At 50.5% G+C, this 14146-nt stretch overlaps 1 protein-coding gene across 1 annotated transcript in view; it reads right to left on the bottom strand.

The window, feature by feature from the left end:
* SLC2A4 (solute carrier family 2 member 4) overlaps window positions 1-14146 on the bottom strand; it is a 241825-nt gene that overhangs the window by 38978 nt on the left and 188701 nt on the right. The window contains exons 5-7 of the mRNA XM_069767638.1: window positions 13865-13980; window positions 11324-11486; window positions 11002-11189 (exon numbers count right to left, since the gene is read on the bottom strand). Of these exons, the coding sequence (XP_069623739.1) occupies window positions 11002-11189; window positions 11324-11486; window positions 13865-13980 (467 nt within the window). The remainder of the gene's footprint in view (window positions 1-11001; window positions 11190-11323; window positions 11487-13864; window positions 13981-14146) is intronic.

The following is a 14146-nucleotide window of genomic DNA, read 5'->3' as shown; positions in this document are numbered from 1 at the left end:
TCATAGCTCTCTTCTATCTGTATCACCCTGCAGGGGACGGCTCATAGCTCTCTTCTATCTGTATCACCTTGCAGGGGACGGCTCATAGCTCTCTACTATCTGTATTACCCTGCAGGGGACGGCTCATAGCTCTCTTCTATCTGTATCACCCTGCAGGGGACGGCTCATAGCTCTCTACTATCTGTATCACCCTGTAGGGGACGGCTCATAGCTCTCTAATATCTGTATCACCCTGCAGGGGACGGCTCATAGCTCTCTACTATCTGTATCATCCTGCAGAGGACGGCTCATAGCTCTCTTCTATCTGTATCACCCTGCAGGGGATGGCTCATAGCTCTCTTCTATCAGTATTACCCTGCAGGGGACGGCTCATAGCTCTCTTCTATCTGTATCACCCTGTAGGGGACGGCTCATAGCTCTCTAATATCTGTATCACCCTGCAGGGGACGGCTCATAGCTCTCTACTATCTGTATCATCCTGCAGGGGACGGCTCATAGCTCTCTTCTATCTGTATCACCCTGCAGAGGACGGCTCATAGCTCTCTTCTATTTGTATCACCCTGCAGGGGACGGCTCATAGCTCTCTTCTATCTCTATCACCCTGCAGAGGACGGCTCATAGCTCTCTTCTATCTGTATCACCCTGCAGGGGACGTCTCATATCTCTCTAATATCTGTATCACCCTGCAGGGGACGGCTCATAGCTCTCTTCTATTTGTATCACCCTGCAGGGGACGGCTCATAGCTCTCTTCTATCTCTATCACCCTGCAGGGGACGGCTCATAGCTCTCTTCTATCTCTATCACCCTGCAGGGGACGGCTCATAGCTCTCTTCTATCAGTATCACCCTTCAGGGGACGGCTCATAGCTCTCTTCTATCTGTATCACCCTGCAGGGGACGGCTCATAGCTCTCTTCTATCTGTATAACCCTGCAGGGGACGGCTCATAGCTCTCTTCTATCTGTATCACCCTGCAGGGGACGGCTCATAGCTCTCTACTATCTGTATCACCCTGTAGGGGACGGCTCATAGCTCTCTAATATCTGTATCACCCTGCAGGGGACGGCTCATAGCTCTCTACTATCTGTATCATCCTGCAGGGGACGGCTCATAGCTCTCTTCTATCTGTATCACCCTGCAGAGGACGGCTCATAGCTCTCTTCTATCAGTATTACCCTGCAGGGGACGGCTCATAGCTCTCTTCTATCTGTATCACCCTGCTGGGGACGGCTCATAGCTCTCTTCTATCTGTATCATCCTGCAGGGGACGGCTCATAGCTCTATTCTATCTGTATCATCCTGCAGGGGACGGCTCATAGCTCTCTTCTATCTGTATCACTCTGCAGGAGACGGATCATAGCTCTCTTCTATCTGTATCACACTGCAGGGGACGGCTCATAGCTCTCTTCTATCTGTATCATCCTGCAGGGGACGGCTCATAGTTCTCTTCTATTTGTATCATCCTGCAGGGGACGGCTCATAACTCTCTTCTATCTGTATCACCCTGCAGGGGACGGCTCATAGCTCTCTACTATCTGTATCACACTGCAGGGGACGGCTCATAGCTCTCTTCTATCTGTATCATCCTGCAGGGGACGGCTCATAGTTCTCTTCTATTTGTATCATCCTGCAGGGGACGGCTCATAACTCTCTTCTATCTGTATCATCCTGCAGGGGACGGCTCATAGCTCTCTTCTATCTGTATCACCCTGCAGGGGACGGCTCATAACTCTCTTTTATCTGTATCATCCTGCAGGGGACGGCTCATAGCTCTCTACTATCTGTATCACACTGCAGGGGACGGCTCATAGCTCTCTTCTATCTGTATCATCCTGCAGAGGATGGCTCATAGTTCTCTTCTATCTGTATCATCCTGCAGGGGACGGCTCATAGTTCTCTTCTATTTGTATCACCCTGCAGAGGACGGCTCATAGCTCTCTAATATCTGTATCACCCTGCAGGGGACGGCTCATAGCTCTATTCTATCTGTATCACCCTGCAGAGGATGGCTCATAGCTCTCTTCTATCTGTATCACCCTGCAGGGGACGGCTCATAGCTCTCTTCTACCTGTATCACCCTGCAGAGGATGGCTCATAGCTCTCTTCTATCTGTATCACCCTGCAGGGGACGGCTCATAGCTCTATTCTATCTGTATCACCCTGCAGAGGATGGCTCATAGCTCTCTAATATCTGTATCACCCTGCAGGGGACGGCTCATAGCTCTATTCTATCTGTATCACCCTGCAGAGGATGGCTCATAGCTCTATTCTATCTGTATCACCCTGCTGGGGACGGCTCATAGCTCTCTTCTATCTGTATCACCCTGCAGTGGACGGCTCATAGCTCTCTACTATCTGTATCACCCTGCAGGGGACGGCTCATAGCTCTCTTCTATCTGTATCACCCTGTAGTGGACGGCTCATAGCTCTCTACTATCTGTATCACCCTGCAGGGGACGGATCATAGCTCTCTACTATCTGTATTACCCTGCAGGGGACGGCTCATAGCTCTCTTCTATCTGTATCATCCTGCAGGGGACGGCTCATAGCTCTCCTCTATCAGTATCACCCTGCAGGGGACGGCTCATAGCTCTCTACTATCTGTATCACCCTGCAGGGGACGGCTCATAGCTTTCTTCTATCTGTATAACCCTGCAGTGGACGGCTCATAGCTCTCTACTATCTGTATCACCCTGCAGGGGACGGCTCATAGCTCTCTTCTATCTGTATCACCCTGCAGAGGACGGCTCATAGCTTTCTTCTATCTGTATCACCCTGCAGGAGACGGCTCATAGCTCTCTTCTATCTGTATAACCCTGCAGTGGACGGCTCATAGCTCTCTTCTATCTGTATTACTCTGCAGGGGACGGCTCATAGCTCTCTTCTATCTGTATCACCCTGCAGAGGACGGCTCATAGCTCTCTTCTATCTGTATTACCCTGCAGGGGACGGCTCATAGCTCTCTTCTATCTGTATCACCCTGCAGGGGACGGCTCATAGCTCTCTACTATCTCTATCACCCTGCAGGGGGCGGCTCATAGCTCTCTTCTATCTGTATTACCCGGCAGGGGACGGCTCATAGCTCTCTTCTATCGGTATCACCCTTCAGGGGACGGCTCATAGCTCTCTTCTATCGGTATCACCCTTCAGAGGACGGCTCATAGCTCTCTTCTATCTGTATCACCCTGCAGGGGACGGCTCATAGCTCTCTTCTATCTGTATTACTCTGCAGGGGACGGCTCATAGCTCTCTTCTATCTGTATCACCCTGCAGAGGACGGCTCATAGCTCTCTTCTATCTGTATTACCCTGCAGGGGACGGCTCATAGCTCTCTTCTATCTGTATCACCCTGCAGGGGACGGCTCATAGCTCTCTTCTATCTGTATCACCCTGCAGGGGACGGCTCATAGCTCTCTTCTATCTCTATCACCCTTCAGGGGACGGCTCATAGCTCTCTTCTATCAGTATCACCCTTCAGGGGACGGCTCATAGCTCTCTTCTATCTGTATCACCCTTCAGGGGACGGCTCATAGCTCTCTTCTATCTGTATCACACTGCAGAGGATGGCTCATAGCTCTCGTCTATCTGTATCACCCTGCAGGGGACGGCTCATAGCTCTCTTCTATCTGTATCACCCTGCAGGGGACAACTCATAGCGCTCTTCTATCTGTATCACTCTGCAGGGGACGGCTCATAGCTCTCTTCTGTCTGTATCACCTTGCAGGGGGCGGCTCATAGCTCTCTTCTATCTGTATCACCCTGCAGGGGACGGCTCATAGCTCTCTTCTATCTCTATCACCCTGCAGGGGACGGCTCATAGCTCTCTTCTATCAGTATCACCCTTCAGGGGACGGCTCATAGCTCTCTTCTATCAGTATCACCCTTCAGGGGACGGCTCATAGCTCTCTTCTATCTGTATCACCTTGCAGGGGACGGCTCATAGCTCTCTTCTATCTGTATCACCCTGCAGGGGACGGCTCATAGCTCTCTTCTATCAGTATCACCCTTCAGGGGACGGCTCATAGCTCTCTTCTATCAGTATCACCCTTCAGGGGACGGCTCATAGCTCTCTTCTATCTGTATCACCCTTCAGGGGACGGCTCATAGCTCTCTTCTATCTGTATCACACTGCAGAGGACGGCTCATAGCTCTCTACTATCTGTATCACTCTGCAGGGGACGGATCATAGCTCTCGTCTATCTGTATCACCCTGCAGGGGACGGCTCATAGCTCTCTTCTATCTGTATCACCCTGCAGGGGACAACTCATAGCGCTCTTCTATCTCTATCACTCTGCAGGGGACGGCTCATAGCTCTCTTCTATCTGTATCACCTTGCAGGGGACGGCTCATAGCTCTCTTCTATCTGTATCACCCTGCAGGGGGCGGCTCATAGCTCTCTTCTATCTGTATCACCCTGCAGGGGACGGCTCATAGCTCTCTTCTATCTGTATCACCCTGCAGAGGACGGCTCATAGCTCTCTTCTATCTGTATAACCCTGCAGGGGACGGCTCATAGCTCTCTTCTATCTGTATCACCCTGCAGGGGGCGGCTCATAGCTCTCTTCTATCTGTATCACCCTGCAGGGGACGGCTCATAGCTCTCTTCTATCTGTATCACCCTGCAGTGGACGGCTCATAGCTCTCTTCTATCTGTATTACCCTGCAGGGGACGGCTCATAGCTCTATTCTATCAGTATCACCATGCAGGGGACGGCTCATAGCTCTCTTCTATCTGTATCACCCTGCAGAGGATGGCTCATAGCTCTCTTCTATCTGTATCACCCTGCAGTGGACGGCTCATAGCTCTCTTCAATCTGTATCACCCTGCAGGGGACGGCTCATAGCTCTCTTCTATCTGTATCACCCTGCAGGGGACGGCTCATAGCTCTCTTCTATCTGTATCACCCTGCAGTGGACGGCTCATAGCTCTCTTCTATCTGTATTACCCTGCAGGGGACGGCTCATAGCTCTCTTCTATCTGTATCACTCTGCAGGGGACGGCTCATAGCTCTATTCTATCAGTATCACCCTGCAGGGGACGGCTCATAGCTCTCTTCTATCTGTATCACCCTGCAGAGGATGGCTCATAGCTCTCTTCTATCTGTATCACCCTGCAGGGGACGGCTCATAGCTCTCTTCTATCTGTATCACCCTGCAGGGGACGGCTCATAGCTCTCTACTATCTGTATCACCCTGCAGGGGACGGCTCATAGCTCTCTTCTATCTGTATCACCCTGCAGGGGACGGCTCATAGCTCTCTTCTATCTGTATCACCCTGCAGGGAACGGCTCATAGCTCTCTTCTATCTGTATCATCCTGCAGGGGACGGCTCATAACTCTCTTCTCTCTGTATCACCCTGCAGGGGACGGCTCATAGCTCTCTTCTATCTGTATCACCCTGCAGGGGACGGCTCATAGCTCTCTTCTCTCTGTATCACCCTGCAGGGGACGGCTCATAGCTCTCTTCAATCTGTATCACCCTGCAGGGAACGGCTCATAGCTCTCTTCTATCTGTATCACCCTGCAGAGGACGGCTCATAGCTCTCTTCTATCTGTATCACCCTGCAGGGAACGGCTCATAGCTCTCTTCTATCTGTATCATCCTGCAGGGGACGGCTCATAGCTCTCTTCTATCTGTATCATCCTGCAGGGGACGGCTCATAACTCTCTTCTCTCTGTATCACCCTGCAGGGGACGGCTCATAGCTCTCTTCTATCTGTATTACCCTGCAGGGGACAGCTCATAGCTCTCTTCTATCTGTATCATCCTGCAGGGGACGGCTCATAGCTCTCCTCTATCTGTATCATCCTGCAGGGGACAGCTCATAACTCTCTACTATCTGTATCATCCTGCAGGGGACGGCTCATAGCTCTCTTCTATCTGTATCACCCTGCAGGGGATGGATCATAGCTCTCTTCTATCTGTATCACCCTGCAGGGGACGGCTCATAGCTCTCTACTATCTGTATCATCCTGCAGGGGACGGCTCATAGCTCTCTTCTATCTGTATCACCCTGCAGGGGACGGCTCATAGCTCTCTACTATCTATATCAATCTGCAGGGGACGGCTCATAGCTCTTTTCTATCTGTATTACCCTGCAGGGGACGGCTCATAGCTCTCTTCTATCTGTATCACCCTGCAAGGGACGGCTCATAGCTCTCTTCTATCTGTATCACCATGCAGGGGATGGCTCATAGCTCTTTTCTATCTGTATTACCCTGCAGGGGACGGCTCATAGCTCTCTTCTATCTGTATTACCCTGCAGGGGACGGCTCATAGCTCTCTTCTATCTGTATCACCCTGCAAGGGACGGCTCATAGCTCTCTTCTATCTGTATCACCATGCAGGGGATGGCTCATAGCTCTTTTCTATCTGTATTACCCTGCAGGGGACGGCTCATAGCTCTCTTCTATCTGTATCACTCTGCAGGGGACGGCTCATAGCTCTCTTCTATCTGTATCACCCTGCAGGGGACGGCTCATAGCTCTCTTCTATCTGTATCACCCTGCAAGGGACGGCACATAGCTCTCTTCTATCTGTATCATCCTGCAGGGGACGGCTCATAGCTCTCTTCTATCTGTATCACCCTGCAGGGGACGGCTCATAGCTCTCTTCTATCTGTATCACCCTGCAGGGGACGGCTCATAGCTCTCTTCTATCTGTATCACCCTGCAGGGGACGGCTCATAGCTCTCTACTATCTGTATTACCCTGCAGGGGACGGCTCATAGCTCTCTTCTATTTGTATCACCCTGCAGGGGACGGCTAATAGCTCTCTTCTATCTCTATCACCCTGCAGGGGACGGCTCATAGCTCTCTTCTATCAGTATCACCCTTCAGGGGACGGCTCATAGCTCTCTTCTATCTGTATTACCCTGCAGGGGACGGCTCATAGCTCTCTTCTATCAGTATCACCCTGCAGGGGACGGCTCATAGCTCTCTTCTATCAGTATCACCTTGCAGGGGACGGCTCATAGCTCTCTTCTATCAGTATCACCCTGCAGGGGACGGCTAATAGCTCTCTTCTATCTCTATCACCCTGCAGGGGACGGCTCATAGCTCTCTTCTATCAGTATCACCCTTCAGGGGACGGCTCATAGCTCTCTTCTATCTGTATCACCCTGCAGGGGATGGCTCATAGCTCTCTTCTATCTGTATTACCCTGCAGGGGACGGCTCATAGCTCTCTTCTATTTGTATCACCCTGCAGGGGATGGCTCATAGCTCTCTTCTATCTGTATTACCCTGCAGGGGACGGCTCATAGCTCTCTTCTATCTGTATCACCCTGCAGGGGACGGCTCATAGCTCTCTTCTATCAGTATCACCCTTCAGGGGACGGCTCATAGCTCTCTTCTATCAGTATCACTCTGCAGGGGACGGCTCATAGCTCTCTACTATCTATATCACCCTGCAGGGGACGGCTCATAGCTCTCTACTATCTGCTTTACCCTGCAGGGGACGGCTCATAGCTCTCTTCTATATGTATCACCCTGCAGGGGACGGCTCATAGCTCTCTTCTATCTGTATCACCCTGCAGAGGACGGCTCATAGCTCTCTTCTATCTGTACACTCTGCAGGGGACGGCTCATAGCTCTCTACTATCTGCTTTACCCTGCAGGGGACGGCTCATAGCTCTCTTCTATCTCTATCACCCTGCAGGGGACGGCTCATAGCTCTCTTCTATCAGTATCACCCTTCAGGGGACGGCTCATAGCTCTCTACTACCTGTATCACTCTGCATGGGACGGCTCATAGCTCTCTTCTATTTGTATCACCCTGCAAGAGACGGCTCATAGCTCTTTTCTATCTGTATCATCCTGCAGGGGACGGCTCATAGCTCTCTACTATCTGCTTTACCCTGCAGGGGACGGCTCATAGCTCTCTTCTATCAGTATCACCCTTCAGGGGACGGCTCATAGCTCTCTACTACCTGTATCACCCTGCAGGGGACGGCTCATAGCTCTCTTCTATTTGTATCACCCTGCAAGAGACGGCTCATAGCTCTTTTCTATCTGTATCATCCTGCAGGGGACGGCTCATAGCTCTCTTCTATCTGTATCACCCTGCAGGGGACGGCTCATAGCTCTCTAATATCTGTACACTCTGCAGGGGACGGCTCATAGCTCTCTACTATCTATATCACCCTGCAGGGGACGGCTCATAGCTCTCTACTATCTGCTTTACCCTGCAGGGGACGGCTCATAGCTCTCTTCTATATGTATCACCCTGCAGGGGACGGCTCATAGCTCTCTTCTATCTGTATCACCCTGCAGGGGACGGCCCATAGCTCTCTAATATCTGTACACTCTGCAGGGGACGGCTCATAGCTCTCTACTATCTATATCACCCTGCAGGGGACGGCTCATAACTCTCTACTATCTGCTTTACCTTGCAGGGGACGGCTCATAGCTCTCTTCTATCTCTATCACCCTGCAGGGGACGGCTCATAGCTCTCTTCTATTAGTATCACCCTTCAGGGGACGGCTCATAGCTCTCTTCTATCTGTATCACTCTGCAGGGGACGGCTCATAGCTCTCTTCTATCAGTATCACCCTGCAGGGGGCGGCTCATAGCTCTCTTCTATCTGTATCACCCTGCAGGGGGCGGCTCATAGCTCTCTTCTATCAGTATCACCCTTCAGGGGACGGCTCATAGCTCTCTTCTATCTGTATCACCCTGCAGGGGACGGCTCATAGCTCTATTCTATCTGTATCACTCTGCAGGAGACGGATCATAGCTCTCTTCTATCTGTATCACCCTGCAGGGGACGGCTCATAGCTCTCTACTATCTGTATCACCCTGCAGGGGACGGCTCATAGCTCTCTACTATCTGTATCACCCTGCAGGGGACGGCTCATAGCTCTCTTCTATCTGTATAACCCTGCAGGGGACGGCTCATAGCTCTCTTCTATCTGTATCACCTTGCAGGGGACGGCTCATAGCTCTCTTCTATCTGTATAACCCTGCAGGGGACGGCTCATAGCTCTCTTCTATCTGTATCACCCTGCAGGGGACGGCTCATAGCTCTCTTCTATTTGTATCACCCTGCAGGGGACGGCTCATAACTCTCTACTATCTGTATCACTCTGCAGGGGACGGCCCATAGCTCTCTACTATCTGTATCACCCTGCAGGGGACGGCTCATAGCTCTCTACTATCTGTATCATTCTGCAGGGGACGGCTCATAGCTCTCTACTATCTGTATCACTCTGCAGAGGACGGCTCATAGCTCTCTACAATCTGTATCACCCTGCAGGGGACGGCTCATAGCTCTCTTCTATCTGTATCACCCTGCAGGGGACGGCTCATAGCTCTCTACTATCTGTATCACCCTGCTGGGGACGGCTCATAGCTCTCTACAATCTCTATCACCCTGCAGGGGACGGCTCATAGCTCTCTACTATCTGTATCACTCTGCAGAGGACGGCTCATAGCTCTCTACAATCTGTATCACCCTGCAGGGGACGGCTCATAGCTCTCTTCTATTTGTATTACCCTGCAGGGGACGGCTCATAGCTCTCTTCTATCTGTATCATCCTGCAGGGGACGGCTCATAGCTCTCTACTATCTGTATCATCCTGCAGGGGACGGCTCATAGCTCTCTACAATCTGTATCACCCTGCAGGGGACGGCTCATAGCTCTCTTCTATCTGTATCACCCTGCAGGGGACGGCTCATAGCTCTCTTCTATCAGTATTACCCTGCAGGGGACGGCTCATAGCTCTATTCTATCTGTATCACCCTGCTGGGGACGGCTCATAGCTCTCTACTATCTGTATCACCCTGCAGGGGACGGCTCATAGCTCTCTTCTATCTGTATCATCCTGCAGGGGACGGCTCATAGCTCTCTTCTATCAGTATTACCCTGCAGGGGACGGCTCATAACTCTCTTCTATCTGTATCATCCTGCAGGGGACGGCTCATAGCTTTCTTCTATCTGTATTACCCTGCAGGGGACGGCTCATAGCTCTCTTCTATCTGTATCATCCTGCAGGGGACGGCTCATAGCTCTCTTCTATCTGTATCATCCTGCAGGGGACGGCTCATAGCTCTATTCTATCTGTATCATCCTGCAGGGGACGGCTCATAGCTCTATTCTATCTGTATCATCCTGCAGGGGACGGCTCATAGCTCTCTTCTATCTGTATTACCCTGCAGGCGACGGCTCATAGCTCTCTACTATCTGTATCACCCTGCAGGGGACGGCTCATAGCTCTCTTCTATCTGTATCACCCTGCAGGGGACGGCTCATAGCTCTCTACTATCTGTATCATCCTGCAGGGGACGGCTCATAGCTCTCTTCTATCTGTATTACCCTGCAGGGGACGGCTCATAGCTCTCTTCTATCTGTATCACCCTGCATGGGACGGCTCATAGCTCTCTTCTATCTGTATCACCCTGCATGGGACGGCTCATAGCTCTCTTCTATCTGTATCATCCTGCAGGGGACGGCTCATAGCTCTCTACTATCTGTATCATCCTGCAGGGGACGGCTCATAGCTCTCTTCTATCTGTATCATTGTGCAGGCATCTCACAGTTCCCTTCTGTCTATATCACCATTCAGGGGCGGTGTCATAGCTCCCTTCAGTGTGTATCACTCTGCATGGACAGGACCATAGTTCCCTTCTACATGCAGAGCCCTGTAGTGGCAGGACAGGCTCATAGCTCCCTTCTGTCTGCATCACCTTTCAGGGGCGGGCTCATAGATATCTTCTGTCTGTATTACTATGCAGGGGCGGGGTCATAGCTCCCTTCTGTAACTATCACACAGCAGGGAACGGGGCAATTAATAACTCCCTTCTATCTGTATCACCTTTCAAGGGCGGGGTCATAGATATTTTCTGTCTGTAGAATCCTGCAGGGGTGGGGTCATAGATATTTTCTGCCTGTAGAATCCTGCAGGGGCGGGGTCATAGATATTTTCTGCCTGTAGAATCCTGCAGGGGTGGGGTCATAGCCCCATTCTGTCTGTATCACTCTGCAGGGGCGGGGTAGGCTTACCGCATTAATACCAGACAACTGTTGGGAGAGTTGTAAGATTATGGCCACAATTATGGGTTGTCTGTAGGTGCGGGAACGGAAGATCTGCAGAATAGAGACTTTTTGTTGTGTGTCCATTTGTCTTTTCTCTTCCTTCATTTCTGAAAGATCATCTGAGACATCCAAGAGGCCAGTGAGACGCCGCAAACCTGCAAGATGGCAAACCGGCAAACTAAGCATACAGGGAACCAACTCTATGCTCTTGCCTATAGGATTACCACATCCTATATTATGTATCGCATGCACACAATGGAGCATAGATCATCTGCAGAGGGTCACTTACTGATTCGGGCCTGGCCCTCCTGCTCGCACACGATATACAGGAAACGAGGGCTCTCTGGGCAGAATGGCAGCAAAACCGATTGTAGAGCTGCCGGGATTAGCGTTACCCAAAACAGGGCTGGCCACCGACTACTAGTGCCCAAAAATAAATCTAGACCCAAGACCTGCGAGAATTAAACAAAAAGATTAAAAAATATATGGAGGGGAGATACAGGAGACGCAGGAGATACAGGTGTGGACACACAGGGGGGTCGGCGATTGCAGGGATAGGAGCAGCTGTGACTGCAGATCTTCCAGGGCCGATTACCCCGCCTGTGGCATGCACAGAGAGGAGGTAACAAGCTTAGGAAGATGACAGTCCATTTAGGCACAAGGCCAGTTGACTGGAGGGTCACACCCTGGCTTCATCTTCCAGGGCCAACTACCCCACTTCTGACATGCACAGAGAGGAGGTGACAAGCTTAGGAAGATGACAGTCCATTCAGGCACAAGGCCAGTTGACTGGAGGGTCACACCCTGGCTTCATCTTCCAGGGCCAACTACCCCACCTGTGACATGCACAGAGAGGAGGTGACAAGCTTAGGAAGATGACAGTCCATTCAGGCATAAGGCCAGTTGAAAGGAGAGTCACAACCTGGTTTCTTCTTTCAGGGCAAACTATCCTAGCTGTGGCACGCACAGAGAGAATGTAATGACAAGCTTAGTAAGATGACAGTCAATTCAGGTACAAGGTCAGTTGACCTGAGGGTCACAAACTGGCTTCTCCAACCATCTCCATGGAGCCAGGAAACAATGGGTCCCAATCCTGTCTTTATCCAAACATATCCATAGATTCGAGATGGTCAATGGAGCTGAACTGTATTATAGTTGAGCAAATTTCTTCCGGTTACCGCTTATTCCCCAAGCTATAGCGCTTACTGAATAAGCTGCAGAGGGAACCCGGATACATGGTGCGCACCGGCTGATCAGCGCTGCAGCTGCACGTGTCGCGGCTGTGTCACTGTCACAGCACATGCAACACACAGGCTGTCCATGCATATGCTGTGACAGTGACACATCTTCGACACATGCAGCTGTGGCTCCGATCAGCTGATCAGCCGGCGCGCTCCATGTATCCAGGTTCCCTCTGCAGCTTATTCGGTAAGCACTATAGCTTGCCGAATAAGCAGGGACCCAAAGAAATTCACTCAACACTAATCTGTATTCTTCCAGCCAAGGCCGTGGTCCCCTAAGCTGGCATCCTGTAGAATAGAAAATCTGTGTCCCTCGTGACAGAGCCATGATGTCTTGGCTACTGTCCTGTCTCTGGTCCTTTTTATGTTTGGATGTCTTGGCTAAATTTCTGGCTGTCTCACTCTCACAGAGAATATAACCTCTTTATATGGTTAACAAGTGTCCTTCAATCAGTATTTACAGGTAAAGGAGAAGAATGGAGAACCGATTTTCATAGTTTTTCCTCTATTTTAAAAGTCAACAAACTAGCTGGCTTGGACAATGTGTAATCAGCATATCAGCAAACATCACTAGTCATCAAGGATAAGAGCACAGTATGTTACAAATTGTCAACTTACTAGTCAATATTACAGGCTTACACAAGCAAAAGTCTGATTTCTTGACCAACCAGAAAAACACATAAATTCAAAAGTCAACATATAGATAACAGTCTATTTTCCCTGGCTTAAGGTACCGTCACACTAAGCGACACTGCAGCGATACCGACAACGATGTCGATCGCTGCAGCGTCGCTGTTTGGTCGCTGGAGAGCTGTCACACAGACAGCTCTCCAGCGACCAACGATCCCGAGGTCCCCGGTAACCAGGGTAAACATCAGGTTACTAAGCACAGGGCCGCGCTTAGTAACCCGATGTTTACTATGGTTACCAGCGTAAACGTTAAAAAAACAAACACTACATACTTAAATTCCCGGTGTCTGGTCATGTCCCTCGCCTTCAGCTTCCCGCACTGACTGAGCGCCGGCCGGAAAGCAGAGCGGTGACGTCACCGCTGTGCTCTGCTTTACGGCCAGTTGGCGCTCACCAGTCAGTGCGGGAAGCTGAAGGCGAGGGACATGACCAGACACCGGAATGTAAGTATGTAGTGTTTGTTTTTTTACATTTACAACGGTAACCAGGGTAAACATCGGGTTACTAAGCGCAGCCCTGCGCTTAGTAACCCGATATTTACCCTGGTTACCAGTGACGACATCGCTGAATCGGCGTCACACACGCCGATCCAGCGATGTCTGCAGGGAGTCCAGCGACGAAATAAAGTCCAGCGACCAACGATCTCCCAGCAGGGGCCTGATCGTTGGTCGCTGTCACACATAACGATATCGTTAACGATATCGTTGCTACGTCACAAAAAGCAACGATATCGTTATGTGTGACGGTACCTTTAGTAAAAATAGATGTATCTTAACTAACCATACAGATAATACAGGATAATGCAGGGTAATACAGGAGATACTACAAAGAATCAGGAGTTAAGGTGGAGGAAAAGAAGACCTGATGACCAAACAAATCAAATGCATCTTGTAGATTACCTGAGCAACCAATATTCCTATTACCAAGGACAGCTGATGCAGGGTGCCCAGCGCTCCCCGAAGGTGTGTTGGAGAAATCTCACCCACATACATTGGCACCAAACCAGAAGCTAAACCTAAAAAAAGTAAGAAGTGTTTACTGATGGTCTATATTACATTTGTGATATTACACAGCGGGAGTGTCTGTATTACATGCGTAATAATACACTGGGGGAATGTCTGTAAGACTTGTGTAATATGACATGGGAGAGTGTCTGGATTACATGTGTGATATTACACAGG

Source organism: Ranitomeya imitator, chromosome 4 (genome assembly GCF_032444005.1).
Source record: "Ranitomeya imitator isolate aRanImi1 chromosome 4, aRanImi1.pri, whole genome shotgun sequence".
Taxonomy (NCBI): domain Eukaryota; kingdom Metazoa; phylum Chordata; class Amphibia; order Anura; family Dendrobatidae; genus Ranitomeya; species Ranitomeya imitator.
Note: the sequence above shows the minus strand (reverse complement) of the source record. Positions and strands in the feature narration are given on the sequence as shown.